General features: G+C 44.8%; 2 protein-coding genes across 4 annotated transcripts in view; both read right to left on the bottom strand.

The window, feature by feature from the left end:
- The window catches only part of rbm38 (RNA binding motif protein 38), a 15,551-nt gene extending 11,709 nt beyond the window's left edge, over window positions 1-3,842 (bottom strand). Inside the window, exons 1-2 of the mRNA XM_069526021.1 lie at window positions 3,314-3,842; window positions 1,386-1,509 (exon numbers count right to left, since the gene is read on the bottom strand). Of these exons, the coding sequence (XP_069382122.1) occupies window positions 1,386-1,509; window positions 3,314-3,535 (346 nt within the window). The 5' untranslated portion in view covers window positions 3,536-3,842. The remainder of the gene's footprint in view (window positions 1-1,385; window positions 1,510-3,313) is intronic.
- A 1,458-nt stretch (window positions 3,843-5,300) lies between these two features.
- The window catches only part of LOC109645080 (nuclear receptor coactivator 3-like), a 59,988-nt gene continuing 49,214 nt past the window's right edge, over window positions 5,301-16,074 (bottom strand). For 2 of the 3 annotated variants that reach the window (XM_069526018.1, XM_069526020.1), the window contains 14 exons: window positions 15,426-15,573; window positions 14,511-15,124; window positions 13,283-14,397; window positions 13,032-13,164; window positions 12,400-12,555; window positions 11,973-12,203; window positions 11,606-11,711; window positions 11,342-11,513; window positions 10,664-10,990; window positions 10,325-10,423; window positions 9,986-10,223; window positions 9,576-9,753; window positions 9,259-9,463; window positions 5,301-7,937 (listed from right to left, as the gene is read on the bottom strand). In XM_069526018.1, the coding sequence (XP_069382119.1) occupies window positions 7,926-7,937; window positions 9,259-9,463; window positions 9,576-9,753; window positions 9,986-10,223; window positions 10,325-10,423; window positions 10,664-10,990; window positions 11,342-11,513; window positions 11,606-11,711; window positions 11,973-12,203; window positions 12,400-12,555; window positions 13,032-13,164; window positions 13,283-14,397; window positions 14,511-15,124; window positions 15,426-15,573 (3,734 nt within the window). In that variant the 3' untranslated portion in view covers window positions 5,301-7,925. The remainder of the gene's footprint in view (window positions 7,938-9,258; window positions 9,464-9,575; window positions 9,754-9,985; window positions 10,224-10,324; window positions 10,424-10,663; window positions 10,991-11,341; window positions 11,514-11,605; window positions 11,712-11,972; window positions 12,204-12,399; window positions 12,556-13,031; window positions 13,165-13,282; window positions 14,398-14,510; window positions 15,125-15,425; window positions 15,574-16,074) is intronic. The other variant, XM_069526019.1, reaches the window with a different exon arrangement.

Below are 16,074 nucleotides of genomic sequence, written 5' to 3'. Positions count from 1 at the left end.
TTAAGGTCTTCCTCATCTTTACGTCATTCACCGTCATATGTTTAGGGAAGAGATTTACTATGAGAGTCAAATGTTTAATCTATTGCATGTTTCTTTTTTTATTTCATGTCTCTATCTGCTTCAGAGGATGACAAATTAAAGCTTTCGTAAACACTAGTAATTCTCTAAAGTGCTTCAGAAAACCTTTAGATTTTAGGGTAAACAACGCTTTAAGTGTTTAGAATGTGTTTTTATTCTGCACCTTAAGTCTCAATTGGATAAATAACTTCTGCATAACTATTATCTGCTGTCACATCTGAGAGAGGCAGAGGAAAAAACCTGGATTAAGTATTTACATTGCTTCTGTATCCTGGTTTCTATCCGAGGATTCCACCGAACATATCCATGTTTCTGAAACCAGGGTCTGGTGTTTACATGTGAAACACAGAGGAGAAACCAGTGCACATATAAACACAGTCAGTGTTGTTGTAAGGTTTGTTTTTCTGCTCAGAACCATTGTTGCACATCAAGCTCCTCCCTCCCTCCCTCCCTCTGCATATTTTCTATCTGCAGCTACTGCCTCGCTTCTCCATTAGAAATCAAAATACTGCAATAATAATCCCAAACAGTATTATCTCTCAAATTCATGAAAATCTGATAGAAGCATAACATTGAGACAAGTTCACAAGTAAAGTAATTTGGGGCAAGTTTTCATAATCTGACTCAGAACATGAGATGATTTGCATTGATTTTGATACATTTGACTAATTAAAAAAACAAAAAAAAAACAGTTGCGATAAAGACAGGAACATGTAAGAGGTCTTTATGACTCAACTCTGCATTATACTAGTAACAATAAGTACCTCCACCAAGGTGCTTTATGTTCTTGTCTGCTATGTTTGTTTGTCTGTTGTTTAGCAGGATTACGCAAAAACTGTTGGATGAATTACCACGAAACCAGGTGGAAGGATGTGGGATGGATCAGGAAACACATTTTGGTGAAGATCTGGATCAGGGGGCAGATCCAGGATTTGTATTTTTACTTTCTTTATCATGGCGATATTGGTGTTTTTGGAATAATGTCTCTTGGTGAAAAAATCTTGTGAATTTAAATGTGGTTTCATAGGGGGACCGTTGGGCCTAGGCAGAGGTATGAGAGCTCTTCTCGTCTGTGTGGACAAAGCCCGATACACCTGGTTCCTCTGTCCCATTGACCTTTATTCATGTCAGTCGGATTTCTTAGGTGAAAATAATCCTCAACAAATATAATGTTTCCTCCTTTTGAGGGAATGGGAGCGACAGAGAGGGTGGAGAAATCAGAAAGTGATCAGAGTCTGAGTCGTACTCTTTAAGTTCCATGAACCTGCTCTGTGATCCTGTGTTCAGCTGTGATCTCACACACTTACTTGTCTGTGAGCTGCGAGGTTTTGCTCCCAGATACGCCAGGTTCACGTTGGCCTTCCTGCCGTCGATGATGGGGTTCGCATCTTTGCACGCCCGCTCTGCCGCCCCTCTGTCCACCATGGTCACCTGTTGACAATGTCACAGCATCTCATGTTAACATCACTCTGGTGAACTCTTTAGGCAACATCATCACGTCATGTGAAAGCTCCTCTATCCGGAGCGGAGGGAGTGATCCTGACATGAGCGCTCCGATGAAGCGACAGACCCAGAGCGGGGCGGCCCTGAGGGAGCTGCTGTCCTAGTCTCTCCTCAAATGATTCAATCTTTTAGCTGAAAGCGTGAGGAAACACTGACTACACTTCATGAAGGCAGCGATTAGAGGGTTTTAATGCTTCCAGTGGAGTGTCGGATGTGTGTACGCTCTGGTGTGAGCTGATATGTGTAGGAGGCAGATTTGCTGTTTTTTTTCACACTGGGCTGCCAAGGATGAGATACTGGATTCTTCCTAGAGGGAGTGAGTCGAGGAGTGGGCAGATAGCAGTGGGAAGGAGTAGAGAAGGTGAGGACACACACATTGCAGCTATACACACACACACACGCACACGCACACACAGTCTGAAACTAAACCACCAAGAAACGGGCCACTGGAAACCAAGCCGCTTGCTTTTGTTTCACAGCATCAGACTCTGGACTCTCATGCAAACAGGAGGCGAGCGGATGGTCTGAAATCATTCAAGAAGCTGCTGCTGGGAATTAAAGACCACTGGGGTGGGGGTGGGGGGGGGTGGGCTGATTGGCTCACTGGCCACAGCGGGGCAGAGATAATTTGCTCTGCTCAGGGGTCATAGTACAAGAACACATGAATTCCTCTCGGCCTCGTTTGTCTTCCAACGCACGAACTCACAGTCGCACACACGAACAACAAAAAAAAAAAACCCCATCCAAGCTGAGGGGGGTGAGAGGGGTGAGAGGGATGAGGGCTGCGAGAGAGGAAGTCAAAATGAAACTACTGCAGCCTTATCTTGCAGAGCCAACTGACATGTCACACCTCTGTGAACAAAGACCCCCCTCCCCACACACACACACAAAAACACACACTCTTGAACTTCTGTACTAGTGAGACATTCAGTGGCACAATGTATTTGCCAGCCCCTCACCCTCACCCTAACCTTAACCATCACTACTAACTACATTACTAACTCTATTCTGGCCCATCACAGATAACCTTCCAATAACCCACTTGTCAGAAAATCTTCTTAGGCCATAATATAATAATATAACCATATAAACGACAGATATAAAGTTACCTCAGTGACCTTGCTCCCCTAAGTGTCCCCTAATCCTAACCTGACCCTAAAACATTTCTGAGGACCTGCCAAAATGTCCTCACAAAGTCAAAATGTCCTCATTCTGTTAGTAATGGACTCAAAATGGTCCTCACAAAGAAATCACACACACACACACACACACACACACACACACACACACACACAAAGATCCTCTTGAGTTGGTATAAGCTGCTGCAGCTGTGGACAGATGTCTCTCTTTGTGCTGTGTGTCTGTGTGTGTGTGTGTGTGTGTGTGTGTGGACTTTGGGACTCCAGAGATAATTGATAACACACATTTAAGAAATAACCTGCTACTCATGCCTCAAGCATGTGACTGCCACCACCAGACACATCGCACATGGCTGCAGCTCGAACAAAGTGTCAGTGTGTGCAGCTCCACGGCCCGAGAAATAAAAAAATAAAACAGCAGGAGACATTTATAATAACCAAGAGAATAATAAAATACAATTAACTTTCATGATAAGGTCGTTTTAACCCCATTACTGACTGCAACAGTTTCTACTCGTCCGGAGAGGCTGTTTAATCCACATTTCACTTTCTGCACCTCCTCTGTTCCACCAGACAACATTTGATCAACTCACAAAGCCGTATCCTCTGGACTTCCCCGTCTGCTTGTCCGTGATCACCACCGCCTCGTCGATGTCCCCGAAAGTCTCGAAATATTTCCGAAGTGACGCGTCATTGGTGTGATAGGGCAGCCCGCCGACGAAGATCTTGGTGTAGGTGGTGTCCTTCTCCATGGTGGGGTGCATTATTTCTAACGGGACCCCGAGCAGCTGACCCAAAAACAGCGGCGAACTCATGCGGGTCGAGGAAAAAGAAAAAACAGAAAGAGCAGAGGGAAAGGATGATGGCACAAAGAAAGACAACTTTACGCGCCTCGGTCACCGAGAGGCTACAGCGACGATAACCGCGCGTCCATGGCTAAACAAGCAGCCTCCAGATGTTTCACACGCAGCAGCTGGATGTGGCGTCCTCCCGACAGGTGTCTCTGGCCCTCTTGTCTCATGTCCCGGAAAAAACATCAGTCTTTAAGCTTCTGGAGGCGCGTCCTGCGTGCGCCCACTGCGCGTCTGGTCCAATAGACGAGCGGTGCGTCTTTTTCATTGGAGCATCCCGCCTCCTGCTCCACCCTGCTGACACACACACACACACACACACACACACACACACACACACACACACACACACACACACACACACACACACACACTTAACCTTACCTTAACCTAATACAGAAATATGTGACAATAAACATGCTTCTGATTCTGCAGGCGATGAAATCACAGGAACTTAAAGTCTCTGCAGACTCTGCTTCAGCCTCTTATTTTTTTTGAGCCGAGATGACCAGTTAAAATTAGACCCCAGATGTCTCATTTTTAATTTAGCAGTGCTTTGGTTCTATTTATTTATTCATCACTTTTAACTTCTGTAACTATTCTGTTTGAGGAAGAGTAAGAGAGTAAAGTCTTTGAGGGGGTTTCTGCTGATCGTTGACTTAGTTTATGGACGGAATCATTTTATTATGAAACATATTATTTGAATCCCTTGTTCACCATGCTGTATGTGTTATTGGATTCATCAGATTCATCAGTGGTTCATGGTTCTTCTTTATTAACTAATCATTTATCCTCTTTTAGTTCTTATAACAACTTTGTAATCATGTCTGTATTGTTTCACGTACTTCCATATGCTTTTACGTATTTTATTGCTTTTACTTTATCTGTTTAATACATTTTCATGCAGCACTTTGAGCTGCATTTAAAGAATTAAAAGGTATTATGCAATCAAAATGTATTATTACATCTTTGTTAGTGGGTTACTAATCCAGCATTTTAAAATTTGCACAACTGAGGCCAATTAGATTCTTATTAGCAATTAAATGGATAACAATAATGAATTCATAATAATTTACAAATTTAAATTTCTATCTTTTGGCGAGATGTCATCTTGAGGGGAACGTGAAAGCGAAAACCACTTCTCATGGTGGTACATTCAACAGATCATCCCATCAGGATGCTCGGAAAAGTAATTAGGTTATTAGGGTTCAAACCATTTTCATGTCTGAACAAATTTCATCGCCGATTAGTTGTTGAGATATTTGAGTCTGGACCAAAGTAGTGGAAAAACACTGTCATACCAAAATCCAAACAGTTAATTAAAAATAATGAGGGAATGATAAAAATGTTTCTTTTTGAATGTGGTGTTAGATAGCGTGAAAGGTTGAGTCTTTACACGAGCCAGTAACGAAACAGTTGGGATGACCTTGAGCCGGGAGATCACTTTAAAAGTGCGAGTGGATAAAAGTGGCGTGATTAAAAACGGGGGTAAGCGGCAGCAGCAGGAAACAAACAGCAGATGAAAGTGCGGCTGCAGATGGTGGCGTGGATGTGAACGTCGTGAGAGGATAAAGTCTGAGGGAAGCTCTCGTCATTTTCAGTTCAACTCTGAGGATATGCCACACAGACGTCCTTCACACTCTGATTCCCCTCCACTTCTGTTTCTGCACAATGTCACTTCATGCAAAAAATCTAAGTTTATCTTTTCAAAAAAACCACAGAGACAGTGTAATGTTTAAATATAAATTTATATTTACATCGATATTAACATCAAGGAACAAGGTAAGAAAAAAACGCAATAGTATTTTACATCCTGTAGTTATGACTGTAAGTTTCCCAGGTGTGTCTTCTCTTTTCTTTAAGCAAAACACAGGCATGTTCTTAATACTTGTAGATCAATCTTTCATCTTCTTCATAGAGATCAGGATTTGAAATAAAACAAAACAAAACGGACAACTCCGAGCTACTGTTCTGAGACATAATGACATCAATCACGAGTCCTCTCCGCTCCAGATTCGACATTCTCAGGTGAAATAACCGTTTGCAGCACCACAATTCAACCGAGGGTGTAAGTTCTACAGGAAGGAAGAAACAATCACAAACAAAAAGGCAAAACCACCTCAGCAGACTCGTCTCTACTCTATCTCATACTGATGGGGGATATAATATATGCAATTAAACATATTTAGTTCAATGTATATCATAGGTTATGTGCAACAATAAAAGCACACATGAGAACTTGCACGATCTACGTCAGGAACTGTTTCTACGCACCGCAGAATGACAAACAAAAATCTTTGGATTGAGCATGTTGCCTTTCGAAGGTAGATTTCTGAACAAAAGCTTCACAGGAAACACGTTGAAAGTAAAGGCAAACTCAAACTGCCCCCCCCCAAAAAAAGAAAGAGTTATGGGATTTAAATGCTTTCTACTGTTGCTTCCATCAGGATTAAACGTCTGTGAACAAACTAACAAACACAATTAAACGCTGATTTCCAAATTCTCATATCTGAGGCTGAAATCAGCAAAAGCCAAAGCACAGAAATCTCAGGAGTGAAGCTCACGCGTGGAAGCATGAGATTCAGGATCAGTAAAAAATAAAAAATCAACCTCACATACTGATAAGACGTCTGGGCCCCTTGAAGCCAAACACAATCATGTGTCAACTCTTTTCGTATATAGGCATATTTTGCGTTTTCGGCAAAGGAAAAATAATTTATTTCAGAGAAAATTACTAGCTAGCACCTGTTCAGCTACGACTATGTCTGAGAAAAAGAGGCAGCGTGAGAGAAAATCTACCCACACCGTTTACAAACAGGGACGCCCCGTCATTTACACCCGATGGTTTAACTACTGAAATAAAAGCTGACCTATGACGGAATAAGAAAATTACACTTTTAAATATCAAGCCTTACAATCTGTGCAAAAACAGTATGTGACCTACAAAAGCATATATATATTTATATATAGTACATTTGAAGCTTATTTACAATTCATATTCACAGACAAACAAAGGAATAAAACGGCTCCAAACAAACGAGACATCACGTCTAATACTGCAGTACCGTCGCTTTGAGTAACTGATGCTTCAGCTTTGTCCTCAGAGGAAAACCAGGAGGAAGGATTATTGCTAGAAATCTGCGCGGCTACAATGAACGCTAACACTTCCTCTCAGTGTGTTTGTGTGAGCCCATGCAAATATCAATTTAATCACCGACTATACTTTTAATTTCTGCATCACCGTAAATTGGTGCAAGATAACCAAAATATCTGGATTTTAAAAATCACCTCTGGAATGATAAAACGCCCTCCTCCTGAATCTGTATAAATATAAGCAGAGTTTTGAACATTAATCAAAGTCCAAATGATCTTTTTTTAAAACGAGTTTAAAACTATGAATTTCTCTGGTTGTAATAAATCGTTCCGCTGTAGAAGAGAGGATAAAATCTGTGCTTACTGCCTTTCTACTGGTTCCCGCTTTAGAACAAAGATCATCATGGTTACCCATTCCCCATCAACAGCCCCCATTTCTCGGAGAGGAAAACACACGCACACACAAAAATAAACAGTAAATGTCTGCTGCTATGTGTCATTTCTTGGGTAAAGGCCTCTATATTGCCACAATCCATTTGATGTTGGCCTTTCCTTAAAGTGCAATCAGCCAACAAATAATTCAGTCGTACTTCAGCCCAGCATCGTCCTGGAGGAGCGAAACAATGTGCTACTGCTTAATGACATTCATCTGAGTGTCACAATCTGATGGCTCGTCGTCTAAAACCGGGTTCGTTTAGCTTTGCAGATATTTCTTCCAAGGGCAGCAGAGAGACGGCAAATTTGAGAAAATCCCACAAGGTTCAGAGACGAAGAGAAGGAATCCCAAGTTTGGAAATCTGAACACAGCCCCGTGGTACATTCGACGAAGGAGATGGTGTCCGCACGCGTTTTGTCCGAGTTCGTGATCAATGCAAATGCCTCCCCACCGTCACTGGTTTGGTCCAGCGAGCTGTGCGTTTACTGAGGTGCGCACGCTGCACGGACAGAGACGAATTTAAAACTACAGTCCACGCGAGGAATCCCAGAGCTGTCTGACAGTCTTTATGCGTGTGAATGAGTCACAGTGTTTCTGATTTTCATGAACCGTGTGTGTCGGCCTGTCGATTTTTCCTCACGTTGCAGGACTGCAACTACTGGCCATGTGTCCAAAAGAAAGGAAGTTCACTCCCCCGTCTGGTGAGAGCGCAGCACTGCACACGGACACACACACACACAGCACCTGATCTTCCACACACTCTCCAGTGCTGCAGCTGTGTCCCGTCTCTGAATCACAGTGAGATAAATTCTTCTGTCGCCAGGTTCAGCAGTATTTCTAGATAAGAGGAAGGAAAAGTGCATAAAACGTTAATTTAATATTTCACTGCTGTCAAAACAGATACAAATATCAGAGAGAGATAAATTCACATTTTGTCAAGTTTATCTTAAAACAGCACTGACTTGCTCGTATGTACATTGAAAGGCTTATCGGTCGTTGTTCTTCCTGTCGATGTAAGTTAAGCAATTGGGGGGAAAAAAACCTTCGTCCTTGATTGATCCAAAAATCGATTTCTAAAGTTAATCAGTAACGAGTTTAACCTTTAACGGTCTGAATTAGACAAATAAAATGAATTTTTTTACTGGCAGGTTATATTACATCAGACCCGTCTCATATCTTATTTGATTGATCATATTTTGCAATCAAGCAGAATATGTAGAGTCTCACAGCTGAACTGAACAGACTTCATTTGTTGCTCAGTCTGTCAAACTGTTAAATCAAAGTTTGATCCGTTATTTTTAATGTGTGATGCAATAAGTCTGGTTAGATGTTTTTTTTCTTTTTGTTATAGTTCATGTGAAACAGTGCACGTCTTGGGACACAAGACAAATGTCATTCTGGTCTTCTCAAAGAGCATTCTGTAATACAGGGTATCTTATAAAGTATGTATCTTCACATCCATAGTACAAAATCTTATTATTGTGTTTCCACAGGCAAATTCACAGAAGATTTAAATAAAGGAAACTCAGTTAATGGGCGTTTTTATCCACCAGCATAATGCAAATATTAGGATTCACTGAGATAAACAGCTGCTACTACTCCAGTCAGGTGTCATTACACCATTGCAGAAGAACTAAGAGCGATGAGATAATGCGATGAAAGAGCGACAGTAAAACCTCAAACGGTAAAAAATGGTAAATAACAATAGAGACAAAAACAAGGTATTTATTTTTTACTTCATTTTAAATTTAACTTGACTTTAATTTGAGTCGCTCCACACATTCAATGAATCTTTCCACTGAGGTTAAGTTTCATCTTGGTTTCCATACAAGTTTCGGTTGCACTTTTGCTTTCATTCACCAACCGACTTGTTCCACTTCTTTACATGCTGATTGAATATGTGCACAAAAACACGTAGACGGAAACATGCTCTCTGTTTCTTTGCTGATCCACAGCAGAGGGAGAGAAAATACAAAGTTGGCAGCAGCTTCTTAAAGACTGTAAATGAGTTCATATTAGTTTATTATCTTATTTTACCCCCCATCTCTCACACCGACATTGTTATCAGAAATTACAGCAAGCAGTAACATTGCACTTTACATACGTCAGGTCAGTATCGTTTAAACACAACTTGTTAACCTGTCCTTTGAGCACATACCTGATCAGGTCCCATAGGCATGCGTCCCATCACCATCGGGTTCATACCCATCTGTCCTCCCATCTGGCTCATGTGTCCCCCTCCTCCGCTGGCCGGTATGCCCCCGTTCATCATCATGCCGCCATACTGCCCTGGATTCCCCTGCTGCCCAAACTGCTGCTGCCCCGGAGGTCCCTGCTGCCCAAACTGTTGCTGAGGGTATGAACTGATGAAGAAGAGCAGCGGCAAGGATGAAGGGTTAAACCGTGTGCATTCAAGAGGAGAAACACTGAATCTGTCTCCTCCTCCAACACATGGAGGAGTGGTTGATGTGGTACCTGTTGCGCCCCATGCCTCCCTGCGACCAGCCTTTCATATCTGCACCTTGGTACATGGGACCGCCCTGTGGGTGCTGTTGCATCATGGGGTTTTGAGGTCCTAGACGGCCTGGCATCATGGCGTTAGGAGGACTGCCGCCTGAGGGGCCAAACGAGGGGTCTCCTTGCTGGCCCATCCCTGTTGAGATAAATCAGCTCACTTCTCTCTTCACAGACAATAGATCATTGATACAAACGATAAATAAAGATGATGATCCTGCAGCCTGCTAGAGATCTCTCATACTTACTATACCTTCAGTTTTTATATTTGGACTAACTTTAAAAAACAGAGACAAGGGAGAACCCTGCAGCGCACAGACTCATCACCAGGTGGCAGTACTACCATTGAGCACCCGGCTCACTGGACTCACCATAGCTCCCACCATAGCCAAACTGCTGGGGGCCTGGCCCCCCCATAGGGTTGTCCATGCCACCAGGAGCTGTGACGTTCGGAGGCGGACTGAATCCTCCCGCTGCTGCAGCTGCTGCGGCCGCCGCCTGCTGCTGCTGCTGCTGCTGCATCAGCATCATCATGCGCTGCCTCCTCATCTGCATGGTGACCATCTCCCTGCTGCGCTGAGCCATCATCTGAGCATTGAGGAAGCCCTGCTGCACAAGAGAAACACATTCAAACACACATCTTTGTACGTGTGTACAAACTTTGCTAACTCAGATGATAATATTTTAAAAAAGGTGTATCTGTCATCTACCTGTCCTCCCATGCCAGGCTGCATCCCAGGCCTCATGCCAGGGTTCCCTCCTGGATTCTCCATCTTCATGCCCATGCCCTGCCGCGTCTGATTCATAAACTGAGGATGGAAAAAGAACATTTAACTGAAGATGAAGAAGCAGGTGTTACTCTGACCTTCTCCCACTTACATCAAATCTATTTACAGATAAAATCGATTTCTTATATTGATGATACAACATTTTGGCATTTGAAACACAACAAATCTACAAAATAGACTTAAATCTTTGTGGTCGCACAAAATAAAAGTAGAGACAAAGTATTTTCATGTAAAGTGTTGAATCTATGCACTTCCTCTTACCTGCTGTCCCTGCAGCCTCTGCTGCAGCTGGAGTCTCATGGGCTTGTTGGCACTCATCATCCTCGGTCTCATCATGTTGGCTCGAGGGTGACCCATGCCCCCCATTCCGCCCATTCCAGGGAAACTGCCCCCTTGCCCCATCTGTGAGAGCATGGGCCCAAACCCACCCTGCTGGGCTTGCCCCTGCATGGGGTTCCCTCCATAGCCGGACTGCATCGGCATGGAGGGGGGTCCTGGGTAGCCCTGTCCATAGAGGGGCTTCTGGTCAAGCACCATGGACGGGTCCTGTCCAGGAAACGGCTCCAGCTGCTGCTCTGCCCCCTGGGTCTGGAGCAGATAGGACACCAGAACAAAAAGAGTTTGTCAAACTTCTCTTTCTTCTTCTCTCTCTCTCTCCACCTTATTGATTAATTTCCAATTGGTTGGCTCTGTAATTGTCTTTTTTTAAGCAGCACAGATGTCTCCCTCTGGGCTCATCTTTATGCCTTTAGTGAAAGAACAGCCTGACCAAGGTGAGTCATGACTGAAATGACTAATGCAAAGATGAATGTCAAGTTCATTTTTGAGTCATGACATGTAGACTGATCTACTTTTAAATTTCCTCTGAAGGAATCTAACGGAACAAACAGGTGAACGTGTTGTTTAACCATCTTTTTAATGTTTTCCTTTTGACCTCACCTGGCTGACGAGGTCTGGGATTCCCAGGGCTCGGTCTATCTCCTCCAGAGCGATGCCATCTGTGTTGTTCAGCAGAGAGTCCAGCTGGTCGAGGAGCGCCCGCTCGTCGCTCTGACCCTCGCTGGTGGTGGGAGGCACCAGAAGATCATCTAAGGTGCTGCCAAACTGTCGTCTACAACACAGAGGAGCTCAGCATGAGTTTCACTTTAAACTACTAACTCAGTTCACTGTAAATAATTAGTTATCACTATATATTGCACTGACCTGTTGCCCTCCATGCCCATCATGTTATCCGGCCACGAGGGGGACTGGTTGGGTTGACCCTGCTGGGTAAAGGGGCCCATACCCATGCCCATGTCAGCGGAGCCACCTAAACCACAAAGACATTTCTTTACACAAATACGTATTTATACATGTGCTGTCAAAATGATGCAGAAAATTTGAATTGTTTTGTAAGATTAAAAAAGATATACATCTTGTAAATATGGATAATGTGCATCACTGTGCCTAAATACAGTCTCAGAGAGCTGCTACATCTATAGATGCTGCACCATCCTGGGTTTCATTCAATATCTTCACGTTCCAATTCTTATTATAATTTCCTCAGCATCTGGCTGGAACTGAAACGTACCCATATCCATGAGCTGTTGCTGCAGCATCGACCTGCCGCCCGGGACGCTGTTGGAGCGGCTGACCGTTGGCCCTGACATCATGCTCTTGCCATTGTTGTACTCCATGCCTGGACGCATCATGGACGGGTGTCCTGCTGAGCCCACAGGACTGGCACTGGAGCGGGGCATGCCCCACTCACCTGACCCACCCATGGGAGACCTCTGAGGAACCATGCCCCTGTTCATTGGTCCTGTTAATGAATAAACACAACATGTTCATATATCAGTGTAGAGAGCAGCGAGGGCCAGTGTTTGTCCTCAACATGTCTAAAATCAGTTTTAAAATAGATTATAACTAATTCTCATATAGTCAGGGATATAAATTTGGTAACACATGCTCTAATAATAACCAGGGGAGGGTTAGAGAGAGGTTACTTGAACACACACCCATGTTTCCAGGGTAGCTGTCCGGGCTGCCCATCATCTCCTGCTTGATAAGCATGGGGCGTCTACCAGCTCCTCCAGGACCACCCGGAGGCTTCCCTTCCATGGACATGGCCCTCTGGAAGGGCCCCCGAGGTCCTGGACCCATTCCTGGACTGCCTGTAAAATATACATGGACTCGTTGGTCAGCAGTTTTCCATTTTCCTCAAAAGTAGGTAGATTAATGTGTTTCATGAAATTAAATATGGGTGATAAGGGAAAAAAATATCTCACTACCCTCTGGCATTTTGAAAATATTGAAATCTTAATTTTTCTAAAAGTTTTTCTCTTAATAAATATTCTTATGGATTCATAAATAAATTAATATATAAAGAAAATTGTCAGAGTTACCAACCATGAATAATTAACATGACTTTTGTAAAGTACCTATTCATGCACTTTTCCATTGGCCCTTTTTTATACACTTGAAATAATTCACTTCTTCAGTCTCTCCAGTGTGGTAATCAATCATTCATTCAGGAATGTAATTTCTTGTTTTCAGGATAAAATGTTCTTCTAAACAGCTTTTACTGTCAATCTTGATGAAGTTGATTACAAATCTTTGAATTTTCCAGATGTTATTACTTAAATCTTACCCTGCAGGCTGTCGTCAAGGCAACCCTGAGATTTGGCTCCTGTGTCGTTAGACCCTCCACTTCCTGCCTGATCGGGGTAAAAGTCAGAGCTTGAGCCCCTCAGATCTCCCAGGATCGACTCCAGGTTGTGCAACTGAAAATAAGGAATGATCCAAATTCAAAACAAAGCCAAAACATTCAAGTTGCTTTTGACAGAACATATCTAATAACAGTATTACAGTAGCAGTTTTCCGAATATCAAGAAATCTTACGTCGTCAGGTGGTTCGGACTTGATCTTGCTCTCAGGATGTTCCGGTACAGGACCAGGTCCAGATCCAGGGCCGTTTCGTGAAGGGCCGCCAGCAGCCCCTGGAGGTCCCTTCCCCTCTAGCTCTTCAAGTTTGGGTTTGACATCCGCTGGCTCTTTGGAGTCATCCTTGTTGAGGAGGTAGTGGAGGAGGGCATGGGTCTTCTCTTTCTTGGGGCTGTGCTGCTCCTGCTTAGGCTCTGTGATCGACCCAGGCCCGGCCCCTGGCGCTCCCGTCCCCACCTCACCGCCTTCCTGGTTCCCAAGTGTCACCTTTCCTGTGGCCTCTGCTGTGATTTTAGCAACTTCATCTGGGGTGTTGCCATTTTGAAGAAGCTTGTGGAGGATCTTGTGCTTCTCTTGCAGCGAGCCGGTGTAGTGGGCTGAGGATAGCGATGTGGACACTCCCCCTTGCCCGGCCGCCTGGCCTGGATTGGCACTGGCTGAGGAAGAGGAGGACACCCCAGTGGACGAGGGGCTAGTCATGCCCCCGGTGGGGTCCTTACTGTCTGATCCTGCAGGAGTATTGTTGCCGGTCGTTGGGGGTGGTACCGGAGGTCCTGTTGGTCCACTATTCCCTTTTCCCAGCTCCTCAGCAGGAGAAGTCAGCAGTTGCAGCAACTTCTTATGCCCCTTACTGTCTGGTACCCTCCGAGGGGGTTCGGCACTCGCCACCCCTGCCTCATTGCTCCCCTCTCCAAATTCTTTAGTAGCGGTACCAGCCTGGCTGTCCGGTCTGTCTCCGGAACTCTCAGCCTGAGGATGCGGATGATGGTGGTGATGGTGCATCGGGTGGTGATGGTCAGCAGGTCCAGGCCCTAAGCCTCCGGCTGGGCTTTTGGAGCCATCTTGGCTGGGCTTGGCGGGCTGACTGGGCTGAGAGGAAGAGGAGGAGGAGTGGATGCTGGGAGAGCTGTCTGGTTTGTGGGCTGGTGAGGGAGACATTAGGGTGGAGGGGAGGGAGCTCCCAACTCCTTCACTGATGGCTTGAAGGGCGTTTAGGGAGCTGCTGGAGAAGGTGGTGGTGCCTCCTCCACTTCCTCCACCGCTGCCAATACCGCTCATAGGAGAGTGTATGCCTGGAACACAAACAAGAGTCATAAAATCAAATAATTTGAATCAAAAAACCATACATAAAATATTTAGAATCCAGTGATACTGATGCTACATTTCTGGTCACTGATGGATTTACCTCCAGGTGAAAACTGGTTGGCCCCCATTTTTGGGCTCCCTCGGTTCCGTGGTGACATTAAGAGTCCCTGCTGGGGGCCGCCCATCCTGGGGCTCCCCGATGGGCTGTTCATGCCACTGAGCCCAAACCCACCACTGCTCTGAAACGGTGGCTGCTGCGGATGCTGCTGCGGATGCTGCTGCGGATGCTGCTGCGGATGTTGCGGCGGATGCTGCTGCGGGTGCTGCTGCGAATGCTGCTGGGGATGTTGCTGCGGGTGTTGCGGCGGATGCTGCTGCGGATGCTGCTGCGGATGCTGCTGCATGCCTTGGCCTGGGTGATTCATGGGACCCATCTGATTCATCTGCCCCATCTGATTCATCTGCATCATGCGGTTGCCCATGCCTGCACCTCCGCCGCTCCCTCCGTACATAGAGCCACCACCCATTGGACCCATATGACCCATGTGGCCCTGCTCGTTCATGCCAAAGCCCCTGTTCATGCCTCCCATCCCCATCCCCCCACCGGTGTTCATGTTCATCTGGGCATTTTGGTTGGGGCCTCCCATGCTCTGTTGTCTCATGGTGTTCGGCATCATGCTCCCGCCTTGAGATGAGCGGTAACCGTTAGGTTCTCTACGTGGAAGCAGAACGAAAACAAATAAGCAGGTTTGAAAAGTGAAAAAAAAAACCAGCTGAAAATACTGTTCCTCTCAGGTTATAGAGGCTCAATATAAATACAACCAAAGCAGCAGCTCCTGTATGGAGTCTTCTCACTATTCAAAGGACATCAATTCATAAAAGCTACTTCAGCTGCTACTTCAGCTATTCATGTTACATGAGTGCCTTGGCTGCCTGCATAGATACGCTGGAAGTGCTTTTTTTGTAAACATAGTAAATTACTTCCTTCAGTGTGTGTATTCTCAGTTTTTCTGACCTCTGGAGTAGGTGAGTGGAGATGAAGCCTTGCGGCTCGTTGCTCATGGGGTGGCGGTACAGCTTGCTCTTGGTTTGGGCCGTGACTGGAGTGCCGTCGGACAGAGAGAAGCGGTACAGGGGTGTCTCGGCGTGACCCTGCAGAAAGGCTGCGGAGACAGATAAAACGAGCGATTAACCCCGTGAAGCACTTATCTGATAACAAAGGTCATCAATCACTGTCTTTATGTTGAAACCAACTCTGTGATTACAGTGAGAATCAATGTTGTATAGCTCAGACATTCATATTCATGAGATCAATACTGATACACTGATGCATGAGGTGTGTGTGTGTTCATATATTTAAACTGCACGTCTCATTGAGATTCAGTTCCTGAGTGGAGGTCCCAAGCAATAATTAAAAACAAATAATTTCAGTCAGTTAATACAATGGTCACAGTAACTGTAAGTATAACACTGAGAGATAGAAAACAGTTAATTAAATACAACGACGTCCTGATGCTTTTGCCTCAAGGCCTTTCATTGTGGATTTAACATCAATTAACAAGGTGAATTCTCCAGGTTTGAAGCACAGCTAATTCTGTGTGTGTGTGTGTGTGTGTGTGTGTGTGTCTGTGTGTGTGTGTGTGTGTGTGATCACAGGACGTGTG

This window comes from Paralichthys olivaceus, chromosome 6, assembly GCF_024713975.1.
Source record: "Paralichthys olivaceus isolate ysfri-2021 chromosome 6, ASM2471397v2, whole genome shotgun sequence".
Lineage (NCBI taxonomy): Eukaryota > Metazoa > Chordata > Actinopteri > Pleuronectiformes > Paralichthyidae > Paralichthys > Paralichthys olivaceus.
This window is presented reverse-complemented; position numbering and strand designations above follow the sequence as displayed.